The sequence below is a fragment of the Urocampus carinirostris genome, chromosome 9, assembly GCF_059441175.1.
Source record: "Urocampus carinirostris isolate Australia breed hairy pipefish chromosome 9, RoL_Ucar_1.0, whole genome shotgun sequence".
Lineage (NCBI taxonomy): Eukaryota > Metazoa > Chordata > Actinopteri > Syngnathiformes > Syngnathidae > Urocampus > Urocampus carinirostris.
Genome location: NC_142357.1, coordinates 15,693,472 through 15,716,321, shown reverse-complemented (window position 1 = coordinate 15,716,321; position 22,850 = coordinate 15,693,472). Strand labels below are relative to the sequence as shown.

The 22,850-nt window shown below is 40.7% G+C and overlaps 1 protein-coding gene across 1 annotated transcript; it reads right to left on the bottom strand.

The window, feature by feature from the left end:
* Positions 1–6: 6 nt before the first annotated feature.
* pcdh12 (protocadherin 12) lies at positions 7–20,433 on the bottom strand. The gene is made up of 5 exons (XM_088344653.1): positions 17,334–20,433; positions 11,386–11,480; positions 9,318–9,469; positions 4,221–4,376; positions 7–2,043 (listed from the first exon to the last, which is right to left on the bottom strand). Exons 1-5 carry the CDS (start codon positions 20,157–20,159, stop codon positions 1,820–1,822), a joined length of 3,453 nt encoding a protein of 1,150 aa, XP_088200779.1. The 5' UTR covers positions 20,160–20,433; the 3' UTR covers positions 7–1,819.
* Positions 20,434–22,850: the final 2,417 nt, after the last annotated feature.

Sequence of the window (22,850 nt, the reverse complement as noted above, 5' to 3'; positions counted from 1 at the left end):
CGCGGGACAGTGTAAACAATTTATTGAGTAGAACGTTACAAACATAAAAGAAAAAATAATGCACATCGCGTATTATTCTCCTGTGAAAAAAAACTTAATTACATTGTCAAGACTTCATGTCCAGCCAGTCGAACGTGTGGCAGCGCACATGACCGCAATAAATCACCAGAAAACGTAGAGGAACCCATTTAGTTGAACAAGCAATTACTCGACTTAGAATTACATTTCAAAAATGTTATTAAAGTGGTAAAACACTGTTTTCTACGGGATTACATTAGTGCCAAAATGATGTCCATGTATAATAAATCCGTGCACATGCATGCGCGCATTTTACGTGCACGTAACCTACGCACACGTACACGAAAAGTAAAAGGGGCATTGTATATTATTATGCGCCTCCTTGTTGTAAAAACATGTCATTACAATCAATAGCAATCGGAATAATGAGAAAAAAAATACATGAACTATTGAACTATGAATTGGTGGGGTTAGATCACTTTGAGTCTGCGTAGTTTGTATTTTCCCCGAGTAACTATTATTTCTCCTTATATTGTATACATCCTTTACCTTTTACTAAAGATTTTTACAGGGGAGAAACAACACGTTTTTGATGCTGCGCAAAAGCAGAGCTTAGAGGGAAAGAATAAAAAGGAAAAAGATTGTATTCTTCCTTGTGTTTTGTTGCACTCGTTTTTGGTTGCACTACACAATCATGGGCTACCAATGTTGAGCAATCATTGTTATGTCCTTACCTTTATTATGTGAACACCTAAAAATGGCCTATGTTCCCACCTATGCCAAGACCAAACCAAAACCTTTGTACAAAATACAGCAACATCTAGTGGTGAAATATTACACAGTGTCCCTTTAACATTGACACAAGCACAATGACACTTGACCTACAAAAATCAACGACACGCAACACTCACGATTGCCGCATGACAAAGTCAAACTACACATCGGCAGAATTTTGACACTAATGGAACCCCATAGTGTTACCATATCATTGCAATGAATAGTGATATTTTAGAACAGGGATCTCCAACCTGGTACCCTCCAACAACAGCTGGAGGGGCAAGGACCTATACTGGAAATAGCTCACAAGTGCTGGGTCATGGTTATTTTATTGGACAATGATTGTTTTTAGAAGTTGACGGAGTCTGTTTGACCCTATTTCTAACAATGAATGTGGTGATGATAAGCTCAGGAGGTAGACCACTCATCTTGGGATCAAGAGATCACAGGCCCAATACCTCCTCCATGTTATATGTAGAAGTGTCCTCAGGCAAGACACTGAATCCCCGATAGCAGGTAGTTGCCTTGCATGGCTGACACTGCTATCGGTTAGTTCGTGTGTAAAAGGGAAAAGTGTGAAGCACATTGTAAAGCGCTTTGGGAGGTCTTCATTGACTTCAAAAGTGCTTTATAAATGCAGACCATTCATTTATTCATTATTAACATGGTGAGTTATTTCAGAGATGCATATCCAAACTGGTAGCTATTTGCGCTAACTCGTAACAAAATGTAGCTTGAACCTTGAAAAAGGTTGGAGACCCCTGCTTTGAAACAAAGTTGTTTCCCTTTGCTGATATTTGAATCACCGACCCCTGCTGGCTCAAATGGATGGCTTAAAATGGTCTTCTTTCGTTGAACATGACAGGTGATTATTTCCCTGAGATATATTTTTTTTGTTAAATGATTTTAGTTGACCCCCCCTGACAGTGGTCGAAGAAATCTCAGGCCTTGTTTACAGTTAAACAATAAGAACATATGAAATGAGTGAACACAACGCAGGGCACGATGCCGTTAATTTCCAGTGTCAAAAATGAGCTGGGTAAGAGGTCCCGCTTCTCATTGGGCTGCCAGAGGGTGTGGGAGGGTCCATTTCCGTTGAGCGGCGGCATGCCGAGGACAGCCGGTAGAGGACTTCGGCTCGAGGACCGGGGTGAGCCTCGGCCTTCTGGGTCATCAACATCTCGAAAAGCGTGCTGACCTCCGAGAGCAAGGCCCCGCCCAGTGGGCCGTCCTTGTCTGGAGTCTTCCCTGAGGGACAGAAGGAAATAAGCAATCTTTTTATATTCCTCCCCAAATCCCCCAGTGACAGGGTAAGCAAAGTTCAAATTTCCCCAAGCAGAAATGAAAGGTATGCAATTGCTGTTCAATATAATCATTGTCTGTTCCGGAGCTGCCTCACAAGTTGCCTTAATGAGATTACCCAATTTGAACGTGTTGTGTTCCTTCAATGACATCACAGCTGAAGAGGAAACAAACGAGATGGGTCAACATTGTGACTAAATTTTTCAAGTGCCCTGAAGCGTGGAAGATTTTGGAACACATTTGAACCATTTTTGGGAGGAACATCACATGTTCTGTGCATAATTGAAAAAAATAATTCTGTTTTTTAATAATTTCCTCGCAGCCTTGTGGTCGTTTAATAGAAAACAGGCAGTCGTCTAGCTACAGTAAATTTCGGACTACAAGCCGCTACTGTTTCTGTAACATTTTAAACACTGCGTCTTTAATTACGGTAGCGCTTATTCTTTTTGTTTGTTCGCAGCACCAAAGAAAAAGGCGAGCTGCTCTTTTCCACAACGCATATGCTCTAAACACAAACACTGCAGTGACTTCTGAAAACATTTATGACATCCTTTTGGAGGAGGAGGAGTTAAAGTTGTTCATAAGAGGAGCAAACCTAGAGGTGTAGTACAGTACTATTTTTATCTTCTATGACAAATGTGAACCCCGATATTGTTAGAGTAATTCTATTTCATTTTCATGTCCATTAAGTTTTTTTAAGTTTTGTGATAAAGTTGACTCTTTTTCAGTTTTGAGCCAAAATGAAATGCAACTTTTTCTTCTAGACCATACCTCTGCACACATACCATTCGAAAACTAGGCCCTCTCTTTGAGCGAAAAAAAGCATGAGTTACATTCACCTGGGGATGGATACATTTTCTTATGAAGACTAGCTGGCTGGAGTTAGACGGATATGTCTTTTTTTTTTTAATCAGGGGCCAATTGACCCTACATGGGTTTAGACAGTGTGTCCAAAAAAGCATCTGTTGTTGTCTAAACAGTACTTTATTGGATATTTACATCATACTCAGGATATTTCAACTGATCAGCTTGGGTTGATCAGACCCCAACTTGTGTCCTGGTAGTGCCACCTCACCTACGGTGTACTTCTCCTTAACCAGAGCCACCCTTTACCCGAGACACCTTAAGGCAAATTCTTCTGCCTCTGTGACCTACTTAATGACCCTTCGCTTGTTGGCCCCTTGATGCCCTGCAGATTGACTGGCCAGCGAACCCTCTGCATCCCACCTCGATAGGCTCACATCGTGCTTTATACCTGTTTCTCCGACAAGTGTAAGTTATCTATCAAAAACTCTAGAATTTATTTCCCGTATTATCAGGTCACTTAAGTTGCCTTTAATCCTCAAGGAACGAGATCAAGCAAATTCTATTTACTCTATTACTGCAGCAACCATCAATAACAATGGCACAAAAAGACATGTCTGTGTTGCCATGTTGCGCTATTGTCAGTATTGTTGCACTAGTGCTGTCATTTCAAAATATAGGGTTCATATTTTATGCGACACAGCACTTATTCACGTTTTCTTTCGCCACACAAGTAAATATCTGCTCGTCTTTGTAATTGCTATCTTGAAGGGTGACATGATCCCAAACTACATGACGTAAAGAGAATGAAGCAGAACTGAAAATGACGCAGCTGAAAACAATGTCAAGTGTGCAGGGGCATGGCGGCGTTGGCAGTCTGCAGCCAAAGGCATGGACGCTAAATTCCCCATGCAGTTGGCCTGAAACAGACATAAATTGGTACACTACTTATTAGAAATACTCTAAACATGTATGTTTAATGATTTTTGTCGCACTCCTGCCTATATGTTAATGCCAATTAAATTCATATTGATTATTGAGATTGATAGCTGCAGACAAGGTCCGCAAATGAGTGTCTTAATTGTGGCATAATGTGTTACTTTGATGTACAAGACATTTCCCCACTGATTTTTTTTTTTTAAATGTAAGGAATTGATGTGACTTAGTTTATTTTCATGTCCATTTAAGCCTTTAAATCACGTTCGGCTTGTACGAACACAAAATCACGTTTTGTTTTTTAATTAGAGCACGCTCTGTAGTCCGGACTTTACAGTAGTATGTTTGCAAACGGCATCAAATGAGAGTCGATGTTTCGCTACCAAAAGTGGAGAAAGACGAGGAAGAGTCCAAGGTGTTGCGAGGCATCAGCTCGCTGTCGGAGGACGGCGGCTCGTTGGGCACGAAGACGTTGTCGTGGTAATCTCCCGACAGGGCGACAGACAGACGCGCCATCCAGGACGGGTCGATGACGTCTTCTGAAAAAAAAAACATGCGAGTAACGTCATCATTTTGCCCCAGCTTCTTGTTTTTGAGGGTACTATTTGGCGGCCTGGAGGTATTTTACCCCTGTGAGAAAGTTAATGCCATTGAAAATGCTTATTCAGTCTTGTTTAGATTTTGGTCTAAATGGGACTGTTCAGTGTTTCTCTATTTTTTTCCCTGTTTTTGTTGAATTCTTGTTTCTCGTTTCCCTCCCCTGTCCTATTTATCCATCTATTAGCCTATCTATCTTTCCATCTATCCACCTACCAAACTACCTATCTACCTACCTATCCGTTTGTTTGTTTATTTTTACTCTTTCATGTTTTTTTTTCATTTTTATTATGCCCCATAGGCGTCTTGTCCTTCTTCCTGATCATCCTTCTCAGTGCCTAATGTGTCCCCAATTTCTGTTGAATTTTTGTCGCAGTTCTTTTGCGGACCTTGTTTTCCTCTTTCTATTTTTCCCTGCTTCATTTGTTTCCCCTCGCTGATCCTGACCTGTCCTTATTTCAATCTTACTTTTTTGCATGCTTGTCCCAGTTTGCTTTTCGTGTCCTTTTTATTTATTGCTCATCCATTCTTACCTTATGCTTGTTTTTGCCTGTTTTTGTTGTACTAGTATTTTGTTAGCTTTTTTTTCTTCTGTGTTTGTTATAAAGTTCTGACAAAATTCTTTGAAAGGTAAACAGTTGCACAAAAGCAGTTTTTCAGGGTGTTATTTTGAAAAGGAATTAAATCTTAAGTCATTTTCTTTTGTTCCCACAAGAACATATGCAAGCCATTAGTGTACATGCACACACTTTAGCATGCACACATGTGCGCAATAGTTAGGGATCTGGTGCCCACTGGGCTGAGCCCCTTCTTTCCTGTCTTTGTTTAGGACGATAAAATCCTTTTGAAAATATTTTAGGTTTCAACTGGGAATGAAAACAAAATAAACAAAGAACAAACAAATCACTGCAGCTTAGCCAAGTAATACATTTGTCTCACTTTTAGACTGATGGTCAATTCATTGTTTGTCAAGACAAGTCAGACAGTTTCTGCCAACCTGAATTCATTTACTCGAGAAATTTGGTTGTGATTGGAATTCCGGCTCTTTTTAGAGAACCGGCTCTTTTGGCTTTGTTTACTAAAAAGAGACGGCTCTTTCAGTTCACAAGCGGCTCTTCAGAGTTTTGTTGGTTTAATTGGAATATTACCAATGAGAATCTAACATTATGCACAAAAACAATGAACAATTTAAAATATGTATGTTTGGATTCAGCGGCACAGCAGCTGAGTGGTTAGTGGATGTGGCACAGTTCTGAGGTCATGGGATCAAACTCAGCTACTGCCTTTCTGTGCAGAGTTTGCATGTTCTCCCTGTGCTTATATACAACAATAATTATTTGAAAAATAAGCAAACACACGAATAATAAAACTAACATAATTGTCCACCATCTTGCTGCTACGGGTACAGGAAACCCCAGTTGCAGGTCGTGTACTTCACACCTAGGCCTTCAGGTATGGCCTTTAGTGATGTGATGTTCTCAAACAAACCGGTCCAATGAGGCGGTTCTTGGAAGTAAACAACAGAAGCCGGCTAGTCACCAATCGAAAGCTGGTTCTCTTGTTTCAGACGTTATCTTCTTTTGTAAATCTGTAAACATTTTAATTTGTTTCCAGTGTTTTTCAGGGACAACATGTTTTTCATAACAAATGTAAAGTTTTCTCTCTTATTTCATGTTTTTTGGGGGGGGGTTATTTTGTTGTGTGTTTGCTTCACATCTCATAATCTGCCTTTACAAAAAAGTTCAAAGTTTAGTGACTTAAGTATACTAAGGAATGAAAAAATGAAAGTCATTATAATTTAGTTGAATATTAAAATGATTTGAATATTAAAATACATTTTAGACAAGCTGAGATGTCGAAATCTGAGTGGCTAAACCAACACGGATATCGACACCCATACTACGCTATATAGGCCTTCAGATCTGCTTGTGAAGGCATTCAGGACGATTTCTGACCCTGGTAACAAGTAATGGCTGAAATGTGATTTGTAAAATGCTTAAATATGAAAGCACACATCTGAAATCATTGCAACCAGGTAGAAACCAATAAAGTAATTTAGTAAGTATTCATGGACCAAAAATAATTTCATCATATAATTGAAAGATGTTTTAGGTCAGCAGAAAATAACCTCCAGAGCCTGACGGCCCACCATTGTGAAAACACCCAAAACCTCACAAAAAGCTGGGTAAAAAATAAGAATATGGTGCTTTTTGGTAACTTAGAGTTACCGTAGTTTGTATTTTTCATGGTATTTTCTAGTACCCGCTTTTGGTTGCACTACACAATGCAACAACATCTAGTGTGCAAATAATACATACTTTCCATTAACCAGACACAGTTTATTTGTTGCTTTCTTGTTATTTTCGGACTCGCATCTTGATGCCACGTTTTGTTTTGGAAGTTGCTTTTGTACAATTGGTCTTTTTTGTCTTTGTTTTTGGTTTGTTTTTTGAATGTGGAAGGGGTTATGTTTTTTCAGGGACTACATTTTTGAGAGTAGCTCACCCACAACCCTGCAAACCACATCTCGACCATGCGGGAGATTGATATTGTATTCAGTCATTCGCTTGTCTTCTGAAGTGTAACCAAATCTCTCCTTCACCCGCAGGAAGAAAAAGAAAAAAGTCAAAGGGCCCGAAAATGAAAAAAAGAGCATCGGAATGTTGGCGGACAAATCAAAGGTTCCACACGTGCACACGCGCATACAGGGAGTATGTGTCATAGGTGTGCATATTACACCCACAAATGCACAGAGTTTGTCCGGGGGTGGGGGATGTTATGGGCCTTTGGATTTTGGTGGTAATTCCCTCCTTAAGGGGCCTCAGGCTAGCACAATAGCCGGAAGTCCCACATATACAAACATGGGCAACACAATGTTCTGCAAACACACTCGAATAGTCTACACAATAAAAGCAAATATTGCATAGATGATTATATATTTTCAAAAAGTTCAAAAAATCTAGCACAAAACCAGTGACGTGCAGTCATGGAAATTTAAGATATCAAATGCTTGTACCGTTACTTATTTATGGTTAAAGTTCTTTCTTATTAAACTTTACAGTTTTTTAATTTTATTTTGTAAAATCACAGAATTTTCAGATTTAAATAGGAATATTATTACTAGTCAAGTCAAGACCTCATTTTTATTTGTATAGTCCTTAAACACATAGAGTCTTAAAGGCCTGCACAGATCACAGATTATTGCAAACCACAGACTATTATTACACCATCCCCTGATCTAAAACATACATACTACAATAAGTGTGTAATGTATTACTGTGCTGAGCGTCTGCAAATGCAGAGTGAGGCATGCAAATCTCTTGCCTCGTGGCAGATTACGATAGTGAGACCAAAATTCTGATACCTTAGCCCCAGACAATAGTATTAGCCATAGTATTAGAAAGCTAGTAAAGCAATTTAGCATTTTTCTTTCTCGTTATAGTTTGGGTTTAGTTTTCTGCATTGTGCATTTAGTCTGTCTACACGAGTGACATGAAGTAAGGGGAGGCGGGTGAAGCACAGTCTCACATGTCATCATGCAAATATAGAGTTAAAATGTCTCATTAGCTGCACCGCTTATCCTCAGTAGGATCGCGGGGGTGCTGAAGCCCATCCCAGCAATCATTGGGCAGTGGACACCCTGAATTGGTTGCCAGCCAATCGCAGGGCACGCAGGAACGGACAACTCGCTCGCTCACTCACACCTAGGGACAATTTGGACCGGCCAATCCACCTGAAATGCATGTCTTTGGGATGTGGGAGGAAACCCACGCAAGCATGGGGAGAACATACAAATTCCGCACAGGAAGTCCGGTAGCTGGATTTGAACCCACACAGGAGGTTCCCAAGACCTTAGAACTGTGCCGCACACGCTCTAACCACTGCGCCGCCATGCCGAATTTTCGGATTTTATCTTTCCTGATCGCAGAATTTTCACATTATTATCTAAGTATTATGTATACAGTTAGTATGTAACGTATTACTGCGCTGAGCATTTGCAGATGCAGAATGAGGCGAGCGACCTTCTACCAAGCTAACAGCAGGTAAAGCCATCGAGTAATTTTTTACTTGTTTCATGGACTTTTCCTCATAATTGAGGATTAACCATTTATTGATGCTTTTATTCAAAAGGAACAGCATATGAATATAATTTATAAGTTAAAGTAAGACTTTCTTATTCAATAATTGGGTTTTATAAAGCAAATGAGCAAAACAAATGAAGGTTTTTTAGCTAGCTATCTGGCTACTTTTTTAGCTTTGTAGATAGCTATCTTTCTGCATTTTTAGCTATTTACCAAGCAATCTATCTAGCTATTGAGCGAACATTTTCTTTTTTTTTTTTTTGCTAGTTAGCAAGCTAGATTTTGTCCTCTAGCCATCTAGGTTTGGGCCTGGCTATTTAGATGGATCTTTCAGCTACCTATCTAGCTCCCTTTGAGTTTTTTACCTGAGTATGAACTTTCTTATTATAATTGATATAATCATATTTGGCATTTGGATATTATGTAAACCAAGTTACATATTTCTTTTTCCATATTTTGCCTAAAATATTCCCGTTCCCTCAGTAATATTTTATGTAGATGATGTTATATTTTATTCATTATTTGTTTTTGTTGTTCTCTGGACAGCCCTTTGAGACTTTTTGTGATAAAGGGCTATTCAAATAAATATGACTTGATTTGGCTACAGTATTGATTTCTTGCTATCCCAATCAAATTATAAATTATATGTTGGTTTATTTATTTGTAAACCTGATTGTGCCTCACCACAGAGAGTTGTCACATTTCAAAAATATTTATAAAAATAAGCCAATAAGTGTAGTTAATGTGCCACGTTCAAATCAATACAAAAGCTCTTAAAACAAAGTATGTGTGTGCACGCACCAGACGTGTTGAGCAGATCATGTAGGCCCTCTTCCAAGTGAGGGTCTATGGGCGAATCTCTACCCGCCTCCCAGTCCACATCACCTGCTTCACTCTCACCATGCCCGCTGTCTTTGGTGCTCTGCCAGTCACCACAGTCCTGACCCGCGTACCTGGAAAAAAAGTCATACACCGGCTGAATTTCATGTGCATTTTTTGTCCCAAGTTCAAGCGTCAGTTTATGACCCACTTCTCGTGACTGCCTGTTTATTCATTTGTTTATTTCCGGCATGGAATGTCTTACTATCATGTGTGTAAGGACAGAAAAGGCCTTTATTAAATGTTTGTTAAGTGTTTGTTAGTATTTTTCCCTTATCATTCAAAAAACGTTTTAATTTGTGACCACCTTATTCAGCTTTATAGTAGCATAAAATAATATTTAAGGACCACATAAAACAGGGGTGTAAAACTCATTTTAACCCGGGGGCCACGCGATAGAACAAACATTCTCTCGGGGGCCGGACTAGTAAATTAGAGAGAAAGAAAAAGAGAGAGAAAGAAATAAGAGAAAGAGAGGGAGATAAAAAGAGAGGGTTTGACAAAGAAAGAGAGAAAAGAGAGTGATAGAGAGAGAGAATGTGAGAAACAAAAGAGATGAAAAAAGAAATAGTGACAGAGGGGAAAAGGAAGAGAGAGAATGCAAGAAATCCAAAGAGAAATAGAAAGAGAAAAAGAGGAGGTGAGAAGGAGAGGAGGGAAATTGAGAGAAAGAGAGAGAAAGAGAGAAGAGAGAGAAATCAAAGGAAATAAGGAAGAGAGAGCAAAAGAAAGTAAAAAGACACTGAGAGAGAAAGAGACAAAGAGGTACAAAGAGGGAAGTAGTGACAGAGAGTGTGAAAGAGAGAGATAGAGAATGAGAGAAAAGGGAGGGAGAGAGAGAAAGAGCGAGAGAGAGTGAGAGAGAGAGGGAGAGGGAGAGAGAGAGCGGGTCGCCTGTTTGACACCCCTGACATAAAAGGTGAAAGAAAAAAGTATGGAAAATTCTGGACTACAAGGCGCTACTTTTTTTTACTACATTTTAAACACTGTGGGTTTAAATACAGTGCGGCTTATTCTTTTTTTTGCACCGGGGATAAGGGGCGAGCTGCTCTTTTCAACAAGGCATGCGCTCGAAATGCAAAACACCGCGGTTACGTCTAGAAACATTTTTGACGCCCTTCAAGAGAAATCAGTCCATGTTTTTGCAAACCAGTTTTCATATCGTATGTAGCAGGAGAAAATCAGGAGGTTTGCCAGTACTTTGTAATAAATAGTTACAACGCACTGATGTTTAAGCTTCCCCAAAAAAATAAAGTACTCAATTTATACATCTAAATTGAAGAGGGGAAGTTATCGATCAAAAGCACTATACTTCTCTTTCCGTATCATTGGCATTCATGTCAGGTCGCAGAAGTTTCCTTTGATCCTCGACGAACGAGAACAGGCAAATGCAATTTGGTTCATTATCGTGGAAACCACTGATGAAAATAACACAAAATCACACGTCTGTGTTGCAATCTGGAACTATTCTGCACGGTACAGTTGCCCTGGCGGTTTCATTTTGGAATATATATATGTATATAAATTTATGCGACGCAGCCTTCATTTACGTTTTCTTTCAGCACAGTAGTAAATATGTGTTTGTAATTGCCATTTTGAGTGGTCAGATGATCTAAAAACACGTGACGTAAACAACTCTGAGTAAAACTGAAAATGATGCTGCTGAAAACAGCATCAGGTGTGCAGGGACGCGGCAATGTTGGCCGTCTGCAGCCAAAAGCGTCGAGGTCAAATTCCCTACACAATTGGCTCCAGATGTAGGCCTGGCTTAATATATAAGAAACGGACTTGAATTAGTACTTTTCTTATGGCTGTTTAAGCTTGCGGCTTGAAATCCAGAGCAGCTCTTACAAGGATAAAATTGCAGCTATTTATCAGGTGCATTCTGTCGTCTGAAATGTGGGGTAATTTATGGGAGAGTTGTGTTAGTGACTGTGTATTTTTGTGTGTGCAAAAATGAGGAAGACGGCGAGAGAGGATGCAGACTGACCTCCCGGCGGCTCGGTGAGAGTATTTGTTTCCGCGGAAGTTGGTCCGAGGTTGCAGCTGACCTTGACGGAGCAACGACAGCAGCTGAGAGATTTGCTGCACCACAAAACAAACAACAACACAAGTCAACTTCATCAACTGTCAATTGAGTGAATCATGTCACTTTAAAGATCCCCTATTCCAACAACAAGTAGGACATTACATTCTGAATTCATTCGTTGTTGTGTAGCAGTTCACTTTTTGCGGTTTCTCTATTTTGCAGATGTTCATGGTGCATTGTGTTCGGCATTCTTTTTGGGTACATGGCCACCCCGCCCCCTTTCTGCCTGTGCATCAATGACATTGCGGTACACATACGTAAAACGGCTTGATGAACCTAGATTGCGTACTCCGAAACCTTTTTCAATTTCAAGTTTCTCTGAAAGCCATCCTGTCAACAAAACATTGAACTGACTGCAGCCAGACCCAAAAGACAGAGGAAGGCGCTTTTCGACCAAATTACAGTACTTATATTGTTTATTTGTTCTACATTGGGTTTGTTATTTGGTTTAAAAGTATAATACAGTATTTAATGAATTCATAAATAAAGGTTTCTACACTACTAGTTTTGACTATCGCAGGACCTTTTTGGAACTTGTAGACGTATTGCACATATAGTATATCAGCTTTTATCATGAATGGATCTTTTCAATGCAAACTACAAGTTCAAACTAATGTCAGGAACTTTAAGCAAATAACAGAGTTCACCCTAATGTCAGGAAACAACAGACCAAGGTGAAAAAAAAAAGAATTGAAACTTGAAAAATTGACTGAAAACACAAAATGTGTGAATAGGTGGCAAGCAGAAAACTGAAGTCGCGGTTTCCTGTTGACCTATACAACACCTCGAAAAAAAATGAACTGAAACTTTGAGAATTGGCTAATAACACAAAAATGTGCGAACAGGTGGAAAGCTGGAAACTGAATTTGTGGTTTCCTGTTGACCTATACAACTCAAAAAAGGTATAGAAATCTTGCTTCAAAATGTCAAAGAGAGACTACTGATAAGATTGTCCGATTTAAGACATGTGTTGCGGTGGTCTTTACAATATATTAAGCTAATAAAAACTTCTCAAGAAGCAGTTCATCTTTCCTCACTCAAAATTCAACGAAAACGCGAAGGAAAAAGGTCAGGATCAACGATCCTTCTCAAACACAACCCCTACGAAAAACGAGGGATTACCGTATCATTAAATCGCAACAGCCTGACACACACTTCACGCCATGTCAGGTGTGGCACGGCATCTCAAGGTTTTTTTGTGTTTCATGGGAAAACAGCTTTTTGATGTCTATCACACATACACACGTTTATAAAGGTTAATCTGTCAGCGATAGTGTGCATGCGTGAAAGAATATACGACTTGTTTTTGCACATGGTTGTGCAGGAAGTTCCCTTTGCATGCAAAAAAAGTCTATTCTTCTTTTCTAGCTGCCTTCCTCACAGGATGGGCGCTGAAATGCGTGCACATGCATTGCAGGTCACTTCCTCTGCAAGTCTCAGGGAGGGGGCCGACGTCCGAAGTGCTTTCTGGTGCCAAGTAGGCCGAGGTGGGGAGCCGGTGGGGACCGACGAGTGATGCTATCTGGGTAGGAACCTTAGTAATATTTGACTACTAGATTTCGCTGTATTGTGTGGAGCAACCAAAAACAAGGACCAACACAATTTATAGAAACTCAAAGTGACCAAACAACACTAGTTCCATCTTATTTGTTTGCCCAGCCTTTTGCAACATTTTTGGTTTCCTGTTTTCGTTAGCAGCAAGATGGCGGACAATCATCTGAGCTCCCTCTAGGTAAGCCTTATGTAACATAAAATAAATACAAATTTCTTGAAAAATGCACAACTACATGATACTTCATGTATGTTTGCTTATCATTTAAATTAATATTATTTGAAGGAATTAAGGTGTTTTTTATCTCTTAGAGACCCTAAATGATGCACAGTGTCCCTTTAAAGTGCTATAGAAAAACATTCAATGTACAATGAAAATGGAATCGCCACCCAACATCCATGAAATTATAGTGAAAGAAAAGATTACGGGGCACAGACTAACAGTGTAGGGAAAAGGACCGGAGGGAAAGATCACCAACCCTGACTGGAAACACAGGACAGAGTTGAACATCTGAAATGTAATGCTCATGACTTGATTAAGAGCTGTTTTAGATTATTGTGGCTCGTGTAACCAACTTATTATGTTAATAATGCATGAGATAAATGTCTAAAATATCACAGCATTTATGTTGTTATTAAACATAGCAGTGGAGGGCCATGTATTTAACACCTAGGCCTTGAAAGCTAGCCTTTAGTGATGTGTCGTTTCCGAATGAACCGGCTTTACGCTTTTTTTCCTCTTATGAATGGTCAGTATGCCTTTTTTTTTGTGTGTATCTGTAAATATTTTAATTTATGTTGTCTGTGTTTTTCAGGAAAAACGAGTTTTACATAACAAATGTTAATATGTATTTCATTATTTATTTGTTACTGCACTAAAAAGCAATAGTTTTAATTAACACTTTGTTCAGTGTCTTTCAGATATTGTGATTTGCTTGATAGTAAAGTGGCTTAGAATAAAAAACTTGAAAGGTTAAATGAGTTAAAATAAATAAATGCTTTTATAATTTGGTAGAATAATAGATTTTAGACATTGGTTCAATACCGCCCCCAACGTTTCTTGAGGCCTTCCAGAAGGCCTTCGCTTTCCTAACTCGAAGACTGATTAGCTAAATCAACAACGTTATTGACACTTATTTTATGCTACAGTAGGCATTCACAGACAATTCTGAAGGCCTCCCATCTAGCAGATTTCTGTGTCTGGCAACAAGCAATGGCTGAAATGTGAATGGTTAAGTGCTTTAATATTAAATCACACACCAGGGAGCAGCACAACCACAGGGAAAGCAATGCAAGGACTTTTTAAATGGGTGCAATATAATTACATCACATGATTCCCAGAACATTTTGATCAACCCTTTCAGCAATGTTTCACACCACACCAGTTATTCTCCTTACTGCCTCTTTCCTTAACCTATCCAGCCATGTCACTCCACACATACCCTGCAAACATCTCATTTCAGAGACATTTAACCTATATTACACATTAATTCTCAAACTCCACTGTTGTTACCACCCTTTGAGACTCCTTGTGATAAAGGGCTATACAAATAAACATGACTTGACTTGACTTGATTCAGGTATTTTCTTGGCCAGCAGAGAAGGCCTTGCAGGCCCTGACAGCCCACCATTGAAACAATGTTGTTTTAGGTTGCAACCTAAAGTTTTTCCTACCATTTTTGTGATTACTTTACTACTCTTAGGGGCAAAGTAAAACAAAATGTAATCTCTATCTATTACGTTATAAAGTTCTTTGCAAACCTGGTTGCTAATATTGTCTGTTTCCTCCCCTAAATGTTAGGTGGGTGCCCGAACTGCGACTTTTCAAGCGCTAACATTAAAATTCATCTTGTCATTGTAGGATAAATTGTCGACGGCCAATGTGTGGAACCGGGGATGACCAACGAGGAATTAAACAGCGCATCCAAGTTGCTTTTCTCTTTTAAAAAAAAATCTTCATATGGACGGGCTGAAAATGTAAATGGAGCTAAAGTGATATATTCTCCTTGATTTTTTTTAAAGGAAAGGGGTGGTGTCGGCTTCCACGTGCTTAAGCCCACAAATTCATTGGGCTCTGAAATACGATCTTAAGTTGAACGCCACATATCTGTGGGCAGGTGACACTGACGCATGATACACCAATGCAGGAAGACAATTCTGCTTTTGGCCGTCACTCACTCCGCACAGACAGACACGTGAATATGCAGACACACGCGGACTTTTTTTATATGCGGCGTTTGATGACTCTTCCAGACACTGCAGTCTTTGTGTGTGCATGCACGTTTTTTACAATTCACTCCCAATTCTCTAATGGCCTTCCCCTCAGATTAATTTCAAAGCCTGTGGGGAAGGGCAACAAAGGGAGGCAATGGGGGGTGAGGTACAATTTAATTACCGACACGCTAACTTTAAGCACATGTTGAATCCTAAGTGAGCACAGATTGGCGATGGCGGGCTATCAAAGCAGTAGTAAAAGCGGGACAGTGAATAAGACGGCATTTCAAAACAGAAAGTGGAGGTTTATAATAATTGTTGTTGGCGAGTAAACGGAACCAAGATTACGTCCAGTTCCTCTCGTCCTGGCCAGCACCGCTTTGGCCTGTTCCCCTTTGGTAGGTTTTCCAAGTCCTTTACAACAAAGATTAGAAGCTCAGAGACAGGACCAAAACCACTCTTAACAAGCGCACAAAATGGTGAAAAAAAATATTGCCAGGTGCATTGATAAATGGGGATAGACGTTACTCTACTTACAACCATTCGACTTCCGTGAAACGGTAGATAAGATAATTTATTTCGGGATGTCGAAAAATATCCGGACATTGCTGTAAGTTAGATTTTGTACTGTGTGCACCTTTTTCCGAGTACATGACATTACTGTAGTGTTCCTTTCCACCGCTACTGCCGTGCGGCGCTGTGGGAGGTTACCCAGCATCCACCCGGAAGTAAAAAAATCTGCTTCGTCTTCCTAGTTCGTGTGTAAACATTTTATACTGTCTATGTCTACTATCTCCAGCGCACTAAGAGCTTTGTCATTTTCATTGTTTAATATCTCTTGCATCCATTCAATATGGTTGGTCTACAGTGTAAAGAAAATTTAAGCCGTTTCTTTTTGAATGAAAGTGGAATAAGAACGCTTGAAGCGGTTGAGAAAATAGTCAGAACACTTTTTTTCTGCCACTTTTTACCACGGAGGAGGACCTCTTGAAGTGCATCTTCCAAAAGTAAATTAAACTCAACTATTTATATTTATAGAACATATTATTTTATTAAATTTTTATTTTTTAGGACCAAACAATACAGGTTTCTTATACAAGCCCTAACCATTCTTATACAAACCTTAAACATACAAAATATAGCACTGAAGCAACTTACGAAAAAATTCAACTTCCGAACGATCCTCCGGAACTTATCTCGTTCGTATGTAGGGCAGCGTCTGTAGTATGGTTCCATGTCTTATTTGTTGATTTATTTGGGAATTTTGATGTTGCTAAGATTATTTAACGTTTTATTGCACCAATATCACGATGCACTTACAACTTTGGCGCTACCTTGTAAATATTTTTGTCTTCTGTCATTCTTTTCATCTATTTTTCTCTTTTTCAAGTCTTTATTACGTGTTATCCTGTCTAGTGCCATGTCTAATCTTGTGGCAAACAATGTTCACTATGTGGTTATCAATGACTTAAAAGACAATTCAAATTCTAAAGAAGGTGTGACACAAGGATGTGCAACACTGTTCAGAAGTAAAGAAGTGTCGATGGCAATTTTCCATGGCAATTTTCCATGTGTCGTGCCAGACTACAGCACGAGTGAAAAGCCTCATTAGCCTTAGCATGTTAGCGCATTTAGATTGGCTGCTAACCAAATCAACGTGTGGCTCACCTGCTGTCTGAACACAGCTGGCTTTGGCTCCAAAACCATGCTGGCCAGTTATTCCGTTCGCTTGGGACCTAAGTATATGACTGCTAAAATTCCAGTAACATTTAGTAAGTTAGGTGTAATATGATTTGGTGTTAAAAAACTAAGCGCAGATGGATATCCAACCAAGCTTGGCTTTCTTCTTTGTCCATCTGCCCACCTTCAGTTAAACCAGCCAGACGTTTCAATGTTATGTGTGTGCCAGGTTTATGAGTGTGGTGATCCACAGGAAATCAAGGTGACAATGAAAGAGGGCCCTGAAATGTTTGTCGCTCATTGTTTGTATTCGACTGGTTTGATGTAACTCAAGACAGCTGAGATGTGACATAATTCAAGTCTTCCAGGAAGACAAAAAAAGAGGAAGCTTGGGAAAGACTGACCTGCACTTCCGGGGAGGCTGAGGAGAGTTCAAGGTTGTCTGCAAAGGCGGCCATTGACAATCGCACGAGGTTCCGAAGCATCTGCCTTTGTTCTGCATCACTTGCCCCCTGGGCCTCAGACGTCTTGGGCCGCCGGAGCGTGGCGTGAGGTGTTGATGCTTCTGGCTTTTCCATGTTTAGCTTTAGCGTGCTGGATCGGGATGCAGAAGAAGATCCCACCGATGGGTGTCTTGCCTTGCGAATTGTACGGTAAGAAGGGGCCGATGTCAGGTGCGGAGTGGCGTCAAGTTGGATGTTCCCAGGTTTCCTTAAGGTTCTTCCACAAGAGATGTCGCCCTCATGGTGCATGGAATCGAAGCTTGAAGTCATCATGAGTGGTGCCAATTCATAGAATTTTCCTGTTTTTTTATCACATAAGGGCGCAAGTGGCGCCTTCTCACTCTGATCCGGCGGGGTCCCCTCTTTACGCCCCCTCATTACAGGAATCAGTTGGATGTCCGACTTCCTGATGTTTTTCTGCGGGCGGCGCGGGTGTCTGGTGTACGTAGACTCAGCCTGCCTACAGTTGTAGGCTCGGTAGTCCCTTTTATCAGATCTGCAGAAAGTAGTTACCAAGGCAATGGCGAGAAGCAGCAGAAGGCACAACGCCCCCAAACTGATGGCAAGCATTACAGTGAAGCTCAGCCGACCCCGATCCCCGGCAGATGAGTTCTTCAAGTGGTCCTTGAGGTTGATGAAATTCACCTCCAGTGTAGCCTTGGTGACCAGGCTCGGGGTCCCCATATCAGAAACTAAAATGTACACCTGCATAGTTTTCCCAATAAGCTGGGTGGCATTGGTGGTGTTGACAAACAGTTGTCCAGTGGTCTGATCCAACCAAAAGAGTTCATGGGAATTCACTTCAGTGAGGAAGTATTGGAGTTTTCCGTTAAGTCCCGAGTCAGAATCTTCCGCCTTTATAGTGTAGGCAAGAGTTCCATCAGACCCTTCTCGGACCAAACGCTCAGTTGGCATAGCCGCTGATCCTTCATCATCATCGCTACCAAGCTCTGCCACAATATCTCCGCGGTCTGCGTTGATGGGAACACTAAGGTGAGCCACACCCTGTTTGGGTCGGGGCTCTTTGATGACCGGATAGTTGTCATTCACATCCAGGATTTCAATTTGCACTGTAGCAGTGGTCCTAAGAGGTGGGTGGCCCTGGTCCACAGCCTCCACTAGGAATACATAGGAGTGGTGTTCCTCATAGTCCAGAGGCTGAAGGACGTTAATGGCACCACTGGTTGGGTGTATGGAGAAGGGATGGATTGGAGTCTTGATGTTGCTGGAGTTGTGAAGATGGTACAAAACTCTGCCACTGAGCTCCAAGTCTGCATCATGTGCTTGTACCACAAGAGCCCGGTAGCCTGCTACATTGTTCTCCTTGAATGAAGCTTTGTAGATAGCCGAAGAAAACACTGGTGCGTTGTCATTCTCATCCAAAACTTGAACAGGGAGGTGTTTGATACAGGACAATGGTGGCTCCCCATAATCATGTGCCACAAGCGTTATGTTATATTCCATTACTTTCTCTCGATCCAAACTGCCCGCAGTTATAACCATGTAATTTTCACCGTGGATCTTTTTAATACGGAAGGGGCCGGACCCATGTTGCAACATGGCTGTCACTTTCCCGTTTTCACCCGAATCTGCATCTGAAACCATTACCAACGCGAGGAAAGTGTCTACTGGTGCCCCCTCCAGTACCGTTGCAGCCGTGGAGCTGGGATGAGTCCAGGTCATGTGAATTCTTGGAGCGTTGTCGTTAACGTCTGCAAGCTTGACATGGAGCTTGCAGTGCGAGGGAATGGAGTTTGGTCCGCGATCACGGGCCTGGATTACCACTTCGTGAGAGATTTTTGCCTCATAGTCCAGAGGAGCTCTTATGCTCACAGCGCCACTCTTTGAATCCACAAAAAAGAGCCTGTGTACATCAGGATACGAGTGCTTACTTAGTGAGTACTCCACTTCCCCGTTGGCACCCTGGTCGGGATCTGTTGCTCTTACTTGAAAAATGGTTGTCCCACGTTCTGTGTCCTCGGGTATCTCCACTGTAGGGGAACTGTCCTCAAACTTAGGACTATTATCGTTAGAGTCCAGAATATTAATACGGACCAAAGTACTCCCAGACCTGGGGGGGTTCCCTTTGTCCCAAGCCACCAAAGTGAGCTCAAAAGACGCTTGAACTTCCCGATCAAGTTCATTGATTACCACCAGCTCAGCCTGTTTTGTTCCACCCAGTGCAGAAGTCACGTCAAGTGCAAAGTGTTGATTAAGAGACAATGAGTAGGTCTGAAGTCCATTGGCTCCCGCATCTGGATCCGTAGCACATTCCAAAGGTATTCGCATCCGTAAAGCGGCTGTCTCAGAGATCTCCACCTCCTGGACAGGGTTGGGGAAGCTGGGACTGTGGTCGTTCAGGTCCATTACCTCCACATGAACCCGGAGGCAATGTACTGCCCCATTGTTCCTGTACAGGACGCTAAAGGCCACCTGGCACTCATCTGCACCGCGACACAGCTCCTCCCGATCCAAGTGACCCTGGGTGGAGACCTCGCCATCTCCGGCGTTGATTGTAAAGGGCAGGGCCCACCCATGCTCCACGATCTGGAAGTTCTCTAAAGGACCCAGCTGGTCCATTTGTCGGAGGTCGTCCACCAGCCGGCCCACCCTGGTTCCCACAGGTTGTTCCTCCCAGACGCGGTACTGAATGGTGATGGATGACGGTTCAGAGCAGCTTACCCTCCAACCCGCGTTCAAAACCAGAAGGAATCGTAAAATAAGCATGATGAAATATGTAATGAATAGATAACATTTGGTGCAAAGCAACCTCAAGGTTCAGGTAGATCCGATATGCTGAAAGGTAGATTACTTCATTTGTGATCAAATTATTAAAAATGTGTACAGAGGAAAAAGTAAAGATCATTGGTTCCAGTTGTAAAACAAAAAATCCATTTTTCCAGGTTTACTTTTCTTCAAGGAGCCAATCATTTTGATCCCCTCTGGCACAGCGCACTCCAACAGCTGCTCACACCATCCCGCCGCACACTTCATCATCATCCTCTACGCTGGAAAGTTTTTCTCACACTGAGGAAGTTTGGAAGTCAGGACCCACACGCTGGCCGTGGCCTTGGCGAATGGGAGAGAAGGTAGGCGGGTGGGATGCAAATGAATCCTAGGCAAGCAGCGGGAGCATCATCCCCCGCCCGGAGGAAATCTGACACCCGCTTTCTTTCTCTTCCCAACCTGAGAATGTTTCCAATTTTTTTGCCCAGACTCAAGGCGTTACGAGGACACTGACAGTGGTTTTGGGTGGACATTCATGTGGCAAAGGTTTAAACTTGTTGTCAAGTGACACATTTCTTGCGTCAGTAGCTGTACAATTACAGCTTTGGGACTTTCTTTGCGAAGCTTGTTTGCTCTTTTAGACTGCAGTACTGAAAAGCACATAGAATATTTTAAAGTGGCAAAAGATCCATTCTTGCTTTAGCCATAATTATAATTTGAATTATTTCAGGATATTCTTCAGTTCGTCCACAAACACAAGATGTTAAGGAATCGAGAAAGCTTATCGTCATAATGGGAATCAGGAAATATAAAGCTTGTAATCCACTTGATATGTTTCGCTGTGTTGGTCTTGGTCATTCAGGGCAGCATTAGATCTGTTGGTACAGGTAAATTTGTTACAAAAACTGTTCTGAAAACAAATTGTGGTAGACCCTCAAACAAAGCATATGAATGGTTCAATTCCCGGCTCCTCCAATTATATGTCGAAGTGTGCTTGGGCAAGACACTGAATCCCTAATGCTCCTGATGAGCAGAGTTGCCTTGCATGGCTGACACTGCTATCGGGTAGGTAGTTTGTGTAAAAAGTAAAGTGTGAAGCACTTTGGGAGGTCTTCATTGAGTTGAAAAGCGCTAAAAAATGCAGACCAATGAAAAATTCTTCTATTGAATAACAAAACAAGGAAAAAGTCAAAATTTCAAATGCGTACAGGTAGGAGTAATTATTCTTACCTTTAAAAGAATCTACCTGTTGGGTTATTCGAATTCAAACGCAAATAAAATTATTTTGGAAGTAAAATTAACTTTTGAACAAAATCTCCATAAAATACTATGTAAATATTGGGCATTACTTTAGGGTTCTAACATATCTTATTCTAAGACTGCAGCAATCAATGTTAACCTTTAGCATGTTGTTAGCGTTTTAATAACATCTTAAAAGGGGATGCACTGAATGTTTGGCACATAATGATTTTATTAGGAATGGAAGGAGATGGGGGGGGCTCAGAAGCATAATAATAGTAATTTAAAAAAACATGCATGTCAGGTTAATTGGCTAGTCCAAATTGTCCCTAGGTGTGAATGAGCGAGTGAGTTTTCTGTCTGTGTTTAATATAATGAATGGGTTTTTTTACCACTAGAAGGCGCTAAATAATACATATTGTGTCTTAAATATTAATAGAATGCTATCGGGTAGTTCTAAGAGGGACACTATGTAATATTTGAACGCTAGACGTCGAAAACGAATGCTTCAAAGCACAAGAACAAATACACACTGCGGAAACTCAGAGTGACCAAACCGCACCAATTGCCTTCTTATTTTTTTGCCCGGCTTTGACAAGGTTTTTGATTTTTCAGGTACTGTAGCAGCAAGACATCAGCAAAACATGTCAGCTCCCTCTAAGTGAGCCTCATGTTATTTAAAATAAAGACACGTTTCTTGACCGCTGAGTATTTTATAAAATGCACGTTTATATGATAGCTCATTTATTTTTCAAGTCAATAATGAATGGCATTTTCTGACCACTGAAAAATGGGCGCTAAATAATACACAATATCCTTTAAATGTTAACGCCACTAGCCTTTCAATGTTACATTATTTTATTGGGAAGTTCTTAATGTACCGTTGTTGGGTTGCTGCAAATAGAAAATCTACAACAGAGGACTTTAATCTGATTCATTTCATCATATTGATCCGATGTGTGTGATTTTTACATGGATTACATTTTTACTGTTTCATGGAATAATTTTGAATGGCTACTACATTTATTTTGCATGTACCATATTTTCCACACTACAAGTCGTAGATTTTTTTTTCATAGTTAGCCCGGGATAAGACTTATTCCCTGGTGGAACATATATGTGACATAATTAACACATTTATACATCATTTCATGTTGTTTTTACACTAATTTTAATGTGTGAAATTATTAACACATTATTATATCAATTTACATGTTACTTTCACACTAAACGGCAAGAGGGCACTCTTGGACTGTGTTAATCTTTTTGACATTGCTGGTAATTAATAAAAACAACTGAGAGGAGCTGAACAAAAATGTCACGGAAAATAAAATCATATTCTCCAGATTACAAGTTAGGTTAGCGAGAAACTTGTAAGGCGGAGGGGTGTCAAGACCAGAACAGAGACAGGACCCACTTGCGTATATTTCTCTCAGTTTTATTGGGAAGAAC

Coding starts and splice junctions, on each gene's coding strand:
- pcdh12 (XM_088344653.1), bottom strand. CDS start 20,159: ATGCTTATTTTACGATTCCTTCTGGTTTTGAACGCGGGTTGGAGGGTA. Junction 9,470..11,385: donor TCTCACCGAGCCGCCGGGAG/GTCAGTCTGCAT, acceptor CTTTTTTTCCAG/GTACGCGGGTCAGGACTGTG. Junction 2,044..4,220: donor CTCGTCTTTCTCCACTTTTG/GTAGCGAAACAT, acceptor TCTGTCCCTCAG/GGAAGACTCCAGACAAGGAC.